Source organism: Etheostoma spectabile, chromosome 8 (genome assembly GCF_008692095.1).
Source record: "Etheostoma spectabile isolate EspeVRDwgs_2016 chromosome 8, UIUC_Espe_1.0, whole genome shotgun sequence".
In the NCBI taxonomy this organism is placed as follows: Eukaryota; Metazoa; Chordata; class Actinopteri; order Perciformes; family Percidae; genus Etheostoma; species Etheostoma spectabile.
Window position 1 is genome coordinate 17,412,332 of NC_045740.1, and position 10,468 is coordinate 17,422,799.

Consider the following 10,468-nt stretch of genomic DNA (forward strand, 5'->3'; position numbering starts at 1 on the left):
CATCCTCTGATCTTAACTATTAGTCAAAATAATTCATCATTTCTGCCTTTTTAACAAAAAAACGTACGTATAATTTAAATAATATAAATGAGGAATAAGAATAACAAGAGTAAGTATAAAACCTATCATTAAACCAGCTCAGGTTTTTTTTTTAATGCGGCAAAAGCTGGAAAAAGTCAGAAATAAATCAGAAGACACAAACAAATACAAAAAAATATTAATTAATAACTCACCTGTTTATCTACCTACCAACTCACCTGTCTATCTACCTACCAACTCACCTGTCTATCTACCTACCAACTCACCTGTCTATCTACCTACCAACTCACCTGTCTATCTACCTACCAACTCACCTGTCTATCTACCTACCAACTCACCTATCTATCTACCTACCAACTCACCTGTCTATCTACCTACCAACTCACCTGTCTGTCTACCTACCAACTCACCTGTCTATCTACCTACCAACTCACCTGTCTATCTACCTACCAACTCACCTGTCTATCTACCTACCAACTCACCTGTCTATCTACCTACCAACTCACCTATCTATCTACCTACCAACTCACCTGTCTATCTACCTACCAACTCACCTGTCTATCCTCCTACCAACTCACCTGTCTATCTACCTACCAACTCACCTGTCTATCTACCTACCAACTCACCTGTCTATCTACCTACCAACTCACCTGTCTATCTAACCTACCAACTACTCACCTATCGTCTACCTACCAACTCACCCTGTCCTGTCTACCTACTCCTCCACCACCTCTATCGCCTCCACTCACTCGTTACTACCTACCACATCACCTGTCTATCTACCTACCACTCACCCCTGTCTATCTAACTACCTACCAACTCCACCGTCTTCACCGAAACTCACTCGTCTATCTACCTACCACTCACCTGTCTATCACACTACCAACTCACCTGTCTACCTACCACTCACTATCTATCTACCAATACCACGCAGCCTTTCTATCTACCAATACTACCCTTCTACCTCCAACACCACCAGTCGTACAACAATCACTGTCACTGTACCTACCATCACCCTGTAACTCCAACTCACCCTGTCTATTACCTACCACTAACCACCTGTCTATATTACCTACCAACTCACCTTCTATCACATTACCAACTCCACTCTGTCTATTACCTACAACGGTCACCTATACTATCTCCTGCTACCAACTACTCTAACTACGTCAACCATGTCTATACCTACACTCAACACCTGTCTATCTCGCTCTAATCCTACCAACCACTCCAACGTCAGGGGCGGGCGCCTGCTCCTATCTACCGGGGTACCAACGGGGGGGTCAATCACAACTCCCACCGAGACTGTCTTATCGACCTAACCAACCGCACAACCTCGAAGCACCCTGTCCTATCCTACCTACCGACCAACCGGGGTCACCTGTCTATCTACCTACCAACCAACGTCACCTGGCCTTTGTCCTGTTCTAATAACCCCCCTAACCAACTCAACTCCTGTCTGTCTACCTACCACCTCAACTCAACCTCCAACTCACCACCTGCCCTTTCTATCAAATCATCTCCCCATAACCACAACTCAAACCAACTCACACACGCTGTCTAATCATACCCTAACTACCAACCTAAACAACTCACCGGGCCCAGTCAAACCTGTTCTATTCTACCCTACCAACAAAAGAAAAGTCTCACGCTATTCTAAAAACTAACACATCTAACCAACCATCACCCACCCGAAACCTGTTGGTCCACCTACCAACTCACACTTTCCGTCTACTCCTACCAACTCACCTGTCTATCTACCTACCAACTCACCTGTCTATCTACCAACCAACTCACCTATCTATCTACCTACCAACTCACCTGTCTATCTATCTACCAACTCACCATTTACTTATCAAATTAATTACCTGCACTCCTACAAAGTTACTTACTTACCAACATACACAAATTGACCGACCAATCTACCAATTTGTTGCCAAATCAAATGCGAAAATGAGGCAACTTGAGACCTCACCTACCAAGTTACCTGTTTACCAACCTACAAACTAATCTACCTACCGACCTACCAGCCCAACTTCCCCACCAGTCTGCCAGCTTCCTATCCATGCACCTACAGACCTACCTACCTGCCTACAGACCTACCTACCTAGTGACCTTCTAACGTGATTACGTCAGTTTTTCCACAGGTAGCAGAAAGTAGATCAGCGGTAGTTAAGTGTAATTAGCTGATAGCCAGTGGCAGAGTTGGAAGAATATTGATAAATAAAAAAACTTATTATTTTATCTGATTCAATTAATGCAGATTTACGAAATCTTGTAGTGGTAAAACTATTTGAAAACAAGTTATTTCCTTTATAAACTTAAGCCTTGCTCTCGTGTTACCTGAACTGTCAAGTGAGCTAATGAAGCAGAGATGCATGAGAACTACCTGCACGCTCAACACCGTGTCGGACTGAGCCTTATGTAATAATTGGATTTCAGATTAAAGGGGCTGCAGGATTAGCTGCTGTGTGCTAAAGGGAAGCACTTCAACGCATTAGAACGAACACTGCTATTAATAGGACGACCTTTTCTAACTGATGTGTTTAGTGCCTCTGAACAGACATCAGAGGTGGAGGTGTAGCACACAGTTCACACTGCTACATTTTTTGGGGTAAACGGATGGATAACTTTTTACTAAATCTTTTGTAACTCTAAAGTAATTAATCTAAATGTTTGTGAGCTCATTTTTCTTCCATGCGAGACCAAACACAGTCAGTGTTGGGCCGAAACTCACTGACCCGTAACACTTTGCTTTAATGTTACTAAACTCTAATGTTTTACTAGGAGTTGATATCAGTTTTGTGTCTTTGAGTTCAGTGAACGTACATACTTGTCCATGTCGAAGTGTCCTTGGGCATGACACCAAACCCCCGATGCTGCATCATGGAAGTATAAAATGTGTGTGAGTGTGTATCTGATGAGCAGGCGGCACCTTATACAGCAGCCTCGGCCACAGTGTATGAATGTGTGCGAATGGTGAATGGTTCCTGTATGATGTAAAAGCGCTTTGAGTAGTTGTTAAGACAAGTGAGTTAAGAGAAGTGTTATATAAAATACAGCACATCTACAATAAAAAAAAAAAAAAGATTTGCACAAAGCGAGCCAATCCACTTTTCCATGTTAATAAGAGCATTAAAATGAGAAGAAAAAAATCAAGGGACATTTAGAATAGATAAAATATGAGATAAAATGTGTGATTAATTGCAATTAATTACGTGTTAACTGTGACATTAATGCAATTACTCACACTTAGATATTTTAATCATTTGACAGCACTTTTAAAATAACTTATTTCTTACTGTAATGCAAACTGTCTTAATGCAGGTATTAAAGAAATGAAAAGAGAGCCAAAATGTTGGGCATGTTATCCTTCCCTCCTCTCAGTCGTGGACTCATGTTTACATGAATGTTTCCTGGGTTTTAAATGTACGAATCAATGAGGCATTCCTGTGATGTCTGTTGTTCCAGTACAACACTGTGACGTGTAGAGAATGGAGGACCAAAACGCAGAGGCAGGCAGGCAGGAGAACGCTTTGAGTAGTCGTTAAAACTAGAAGCGCTATATTAAAAAAGTCCATTTACATCTGACAGACAATGTGTGGTTTAAGACACCAACTCATTTTAGAACGTAGCAGATTACTTACTGACCATCACACAGTATTTACATTCCAGTCAATAAACCTTTTTAATAGTTTGTCATTTTGGGGGTGTCACCTTGTTCACTGTTCCACTAGGAGTCGATCAGTTTCGTGTCTTTGAGTTCAGTGAACACATTTGTCCAGGCTGTGTTACATTTGGCAGACAAAGCGCAGGTTTAGCCACCAACTAATTTTGGAATTAACCTACATTTTCCATTGTCTGATGGTTAGTTTGAGAATGGTCATTATGACTGATTTAATTGCCTGATCAATCATCAATTAGTTAGACGATTGGGTGGATTTTGGTCATTTTGGTCATCCTTGAGCAGTAATACAGAGTTATTTCATGAGTTGACTGTGCTGTGCTGTGATAATAAATGGAAATGAAACAGACACATTATCTTCATCTTCCAGCCAACTGCAGCTTCAGCTTCACATTCTTCTTTTATTTTTCCTACTTTCTGATTGAAATTGGAATTTGCAAAAAGTAAGTGATGATTTTTGTCGTCATTGTCACGGTTGTTGTGTGTGAATAAAGCAATCAGGGGTGCAGATGGATCCCTACAACTTGTGGCTTTTCGGTTCCCGGGGCAGTAGCGGGGCTCAAGACCATCAGAGGCTACAAGTCCAAACACGTTGGTCTCACAATGAAGTGTTGTTACCAGAAGGGTACCCGAGATCAATGGATCCAGGATCATCTCCTTCAGCTCTCTGCATGTTTCCGTTCTCAAAATCACTTTGCTACAGAAAACAACCAGAACCTTTGAGCTCCATTACCAGAATACAGACAGTATGTGGTGTGGCCAGACCTTTCTCCACAGCCCTGTTGAGATAGGTCTGACAATGTGAGACTACCACAAGTGTTGCTGGAGTTATGACCTTTTATGACGGTTTCTTTTCTCCGTGCACTTTGAAAGCAGTTGTACCAGAAACCTCAGAGGTGTCAAAAATATTCACATTCATTCCTCAGGTAGAAGTATAAATACTAGGGTGTAAAAAGACTTCTGTAGGGGTATCAACTCAAGCTTTTTACTCAAGTAAAAGTGTAAAAGTACTGGTTTCCAAACTACTTAAAGTATAAAAGTAATGTAAGCAGGAAAAAGATTATATCGATATGCTTTTTCAAATTAGACGGCGAGTTTTGGAAACAATTAGCTTGTGCTACTTGGGTGCGGAGAGCTTGCAGCGCATTTGAAAGGAGTTGTTTTTGCATCCAACCATTTCGAAAACTTCTTCCAGGTACGGCCAGGGATGTAGAAGGGTCGGCTGGTCTCCATGGCTACCAAACTCCTTGCTGGTGCTTGGTTGGGACATTTCGCTCGAGTGCTCTTGAGTCTCTGCCACGGACATCTTCGTACTAGGCTACATACGTCTGCTATTTCCTTGCTGGAGTGAGACGTGATTTGTGTCATGTGCAACGTATACGAACCAATAGGGTGTCGGGTTGATGTGTGTTTGTACTTCTCATCCAACCACTATCAAATTCACTTGATTCATCTAGATAGGTTTTGGTGGTTTTTTTGGTGTTTTTTGAGAAGGAATGAAAACAAGCCGAACTGAAATAGGAGTAACAAGGCTATTTTTAAAATGTAAGGAGTAGAAAGTACAAATAACTGCGTGAAAATGTAAGGAGTACAAGTAAAAGTCTGCTGTAAAATAACTACTCCAGTAAAGTATAGATACCCAAAATTTCTACTTAAGTAAGGCAACTAAGTATTTGTTCTTTGTTATTTGACACCTCTGCCGACTCTACAGCGGCCCAAGGCCCAGAGCTCACCACTCTATTGTGAGCTCGCTCAGTTTCAGCTTGTGGCATTCATCAGGCTCACAATAAGTATACAATAGAGTGTTTCTAAATTCTGGATCTTTTAATCTAGTTGGTGAGTTTATTGGTAGCCCAGTTTTGTGTGGCGGTGATAAAACTGCTTAACAGGAAGTGAACTCACCCACAACGACAGGAAGCACCTTCATGGCCTTCCTCTCCCGGTTGTTGATCTTGGCGGTCTTCCTCCTGCGGGGGTCGGGGTTGAACTTAATCTCTGTAAAGCTGACGGTGTGCACGGGGCCGTCTCTGTACTCTGAGTGGAGGGGCTTTTCTGTGGACGGGAAGGTGGACGGCTGATCCAGGTTCTCCGTCAGTTCCCTCTCTATGATGGGCGGCAGCGGCGGCGGCAGCGAGGCCAGCGGCGGCAGCGAGGTGGCGGCCTCCTGCAGCTTGCGGCACGCCTGGATGCTGTTCTTCAGCTTGGCTTTACGCGCCTCCTCCCAGCGCCGCAGGCCGCGGAACATGCCGCAGTACAGCAGCACCATGATGGGACACGGGATGAAGAAGGAGCACACGGACGAGTACAGGACGTAGTCGTCGTTCTCTAGTTTGCACTCTGTGGGGTCGCGGCCCGGCACGTCGTTGATGCCGAACATGATGGGCGAGGCCACCGCCAGGGCCATGATCCAGGTGGCCGACAGCAGCACCGCCTGCCGCAGGTCCACGTGCTTCCTGTTGTAGGCGAGAGGGATCAACACGGCGATGAACCTGCAACAAGGGAGAGACATTTTACAACCTGCGGCCCCTAAAATCCCAAACTGGCAACCACTGATACATTCATTTCTTTTCCTTTTGTTTTTTCTTTGGAATGATTTAGATATTCTTAAAGGTTTGGGGGAATTACTAGAATTGTTGGGTCCTTGTAAGTGTGGTCTACACCTACTCTAATTGTAAAGTGGTGTCAAAAAATAAAAAAATAATATTAATAATTTTAAAAAATGATAAAAAAAATAATGTATACTTTATTAATCCTGCAAGGGGAAATTACAATCATTACACACATCACGCACAGGCCTGAATTACACACACATGCTCAGTACCTATATATGCACATAACTCTTGTCATGAACTGATACTATGAATACAATTGAATTAAATTGAATTAAAGCTAAATGTACAGTTTGTCCTGAGGGTGGCGCTAGAAGAAAAGTCAAAGGATCGTTAAAATGGAAAACCGGTTTCTACGTGCCCGGGTCACGTTTGTGTCATATCGCCTTCCACACCTTGATGCGCTGAATGCAAGAAGCATGAAACGCGTTTAACGGGTTCCTCCTCTGGTGAGCAGGGACATTATGAAGACATTTTAGGACAACCTGAACGATAGCTTGAGTGGATGAAACACTATTTTCTTCAGCGGGGGACATCACTGTTGACACCTCAACTCAAGAGTAAAAATAATGATGACAACAAACAATGATCATAGAGAATCTTTCAGTAACAAAGTACAGCTCCAAGTGCTCAATGAAATGAAAATAGAGTCTGCTCAGTTAATAAGAAGTAAAATTGAAAAAAAAACTGTTTGAAATAACAACATATTATCATAATTTGTCCCTTCCACATTTGCTCCCACGATATTTACTACAGCCATGAGAGGTCGCTGCCTAACACCACACACACCCGCGGGTCGTCACGTGCATGCTTGCACAATCGACCTATACGGTCGTTTTCTGAGTGAGGACGGTTTAAAGGTTAGCACGAAGATTTCTGGAGTTCAGCAGAGCGACTTAGGCTCCCTTTGGCTGAGAATGCAAAGGAAATGATCAGGCAACCGTACTGCATACAGTAATCTCTATAGTATGTGTGTAATGCCTTCGTGCCGGCGGTATAATGTGCCTCCGAGGACAACTAATCGCTGTTCCAAGTCTTGTAATACTTCTGCTATCGGGCTGCTCAACACAAAAAATCTTAAACGATTTCTATCACAAAGACTATAGGACATTTCTTTATATTGATTTATTCTTTGCCTTTATTTATTATCTCTTATGTATTGCTTTAATTTAATGCTTTTAGTAACTTTTGTAACCTGTCCCTCATATATTTTTAATATGTTTCCTCCGGCAACTTTAAAAAAAAAATGACTCACTGTTTGGTGAGTGTTTGTTGGAACTGACTGTATGAACTGGGAAGCTGCAAATGAATCGCCGATTGGGATTAACTAAAATGTCTAAACTGAATAAAAGACGTACTTCTGATTGACCTCTTTAACTTTCAAGAAATATGAATGATAGTCTGGCTCAGGAGGCCCCCCCTCAGCGCCTGGACCCTTGGTCCTGCTCAGTAATCCACCCCTGAATTACAGCAAGTCATCAGTCAGTCAACTTTCAAACCTGCAGACACACCAGAAGCCTGTGGACAGGTGGACTCTCTGCAGACCGTCGGGATCTGTTTCCTGCCCGCTCCCTTTGAATTATTCATGTTCTTAAACCTCTAACTGCTGCCAGCTGCTTCAAAAAGCTTCAGATCATCACCATCCGTCCACCTTAGCTTCATTGCCGCCGTCAGTCTCCGATGTAATCACGTTTATCTGGAGATGGGACACCAGATTCGAACAGCAGCTTCGGGTCCCATCCTTCAACATCAGCCGAGAGTTTGGATAATCTCGTTGCGTCAATCTAACGAGATGCATTCCTTCATTTGAGGCTTTAAATTGTTTGGATTTTTTCTTCTTTTGGAGCTTTTACAGGAAACACGCAAGAAGGTCATGGTCATATTTCAACATGAGAGTGAACTGTGGCGTGATGTCTGATGTGTGGTGGAGAGCTGAAACATCCTCAGGACGCTGGTTCTGATAATCAGCTGGTTGACCCTGACCCAAAGGTCGATTTAAAGCTCAGATTATGACACAAAGTCTGTGAGTTACGGCTGAACTTTGACCTCTTTCGTTTTAATCAACTGCACAGAGCTTCCTCTGATATTCCTGCAGGACTTTTAGGGTTTGTTTGTGCTGCAGAGCTGCGTCTGAATCCTTAACATCTTCCTCACTACTGCTCACCGCGATAAAAACATTTTGCTATCGATCAAATCTAGGGACATTTCTTTAGGTGTTCTGGAGGAATTTGTTGAATTGTTAAGGGTCATGCAAGCAAGATGGTGGTCGGCCATTCTCCATCTATTTTGTATACAATCTTTCACAGTCTCCAGACAAAAATCCCGACATTGGTGGTCTCCAGACTTTTCCACTGATCTTCAACTGCAGATGTAGCTGTGTACCCAATATGTACTCAAACTTTCCATTATATTCAATGCATTACTTGTCCTCTATTCCGAGTTACAGGCGTTGATCTGATCTGTTCCCATCTGCTGATGAACCAACGTATTAGCATCCAAAAAATCCTTAAAGTACCAAAATTAGAAGTACTCATGCTAAATTGCTCATTTCACAATAATATTTTACTGGATCATTACCTGCAACGCTCTCTCGTCACAATGGGTTTGTACGATATTTTACAAAAGTTACTCCAGTGCCACTATGAGGTTATAATTTTTGGGGTTTTGAGTGATATTTCTCCCCAATTGGTGGATGGTTTGCTATGAAACTGTTCTAATGAATGTCCTTGTTGAATTTTTGGTTGTGTTTTCTCATTTGGTTCTAGGGTCGGGCCGACCGGCCACTTCATCAGGTGAATGCTTGTAACAAAGTATTGTATCACGGTGTGGTATTAATACTTTTACTCAAGTAAAAGATCTGAATACTTCTTTCATTACTGCATTGCTACAATGGCTTATTCAAACCGCTTAAAATCTTGCAGCACATTCCAGGTCAAAGATCAAACTCAACATCTATATTTGTATTTTCACAGACTGACCAGCTGTTTGTGCGTGTGTGTGCGTTTGCGTGTGTGTGTTTGTGTGTGCACGTGTGTGTGTGTGTGTGTGTGTGTATTGGTCTTGAATATTATAGTTACTGTGTCATCTTTTTTTGTTTTCTGTTTGTGTTGTGGTGATGACAACCATTGGGGTTTTATTTATTCTTCATTATCTTAATATGTGTGTGTGTGTGTGTGTGTGTGTGTGTGTGTGTGTGTGTGTGTGTGTGTGGGAGGAGAGATAGAGATGAGGGAGAGAGAGGGTATCTTGTTTCTTTATCCTATATTTATGATGAATACATTAGTATAGGGATGGGAAAAAAAATCGATACAGCATAGTATTGCCACTGAAAATATGCAATACTAGCTGTATCGATTTTTATACACAGTCGCCCAGTATCGATCTTTATTACATATTATTTATTATATATGTAGTGTTGGTCAGTTTGTCCCATTTTGCAGCAATAAAATTGAAGTGATATGAACAAACAGAGAGATGAATCTTTTGATATAAAACAGATGTTGACAAAGTTTCCTTTTGAGACGTCATTTGAAATTGGGAAAAAATTAGAAGTTGGAAAAAAGGTTATATATTGCAATACATCGCAGAATATCGCAATTTGTTTAAAATCGCAATTATAACGTATTGTGGCATAAGTGTTGACTTGTGATGATATCATATAGGGAGGTGCATGGTGATTCCCACCCTAATTATCTAAAATATAATATATATATATATATATATATATATATATATATATATATATATATATGTGAATATCTTTATACATATTTCTTTATTACTTAATTACGCATTCAATTTAATTTTAACGTCATTACTTACACTGCATATTTGTTTTTGTACTATGGCAACTGCGCTTTACTTTACAAAACCTTCGTTGACGCCACTCTACTTCAGTCTACCTTCTGCTCGTTGTCTGCTGTTGCTGTTTTCTGGTTGTGTTTACGTTGTTGTTGGTGGTTTTTTGCTCTTATTGTTTAGGAGTATAAATATATAATATATATCTATATAATATATATATATATATATATTATATATAATTATTATGTTATCAATTCAATTCAACTCTGTGATGTTATACAGAAACCCAACAAGAGTACTGTTGGTATATCTATCTATCAGTTATACATATTAT

The 10,468-nt window shown here is 41.2% G+C and overlaps 1 protein-coding gene and 1 long non-coding RNA gene across 2 annotated transcripts in view; both read right to left on the bottom strand.

The window, feature by feature from the left end:
- drd4a (dopamine receptor D4a) overlaps positions 1 to 10,468 on the bottom strand; it is a 21,717-nt gene that overhangs the window by 1,236 nt on the left and 10,013 nt on the right. Inside the window, 1 exon segment of the mRNA XM_032522997.1 lies at positions 5,627 to 6,213. Coding sequence (XP_032378888.1) covers positions 5,627 to 6,213 — 587 coding nt within the window.
- LOC116693844 (uncharacterized) lies at positions 3,772 to 5,620 on the bottom strand. Its single transcript, XR_004333025.1, has 2 exons — positions 5,419 to 5,620; positions 3,772 to 4,613 (listed from the first exon to the last, which is right to left on the bottom strand). It is a non-coding gene; the product is annotated as an uncharacterized LOC116693844 (long non-coding RNA).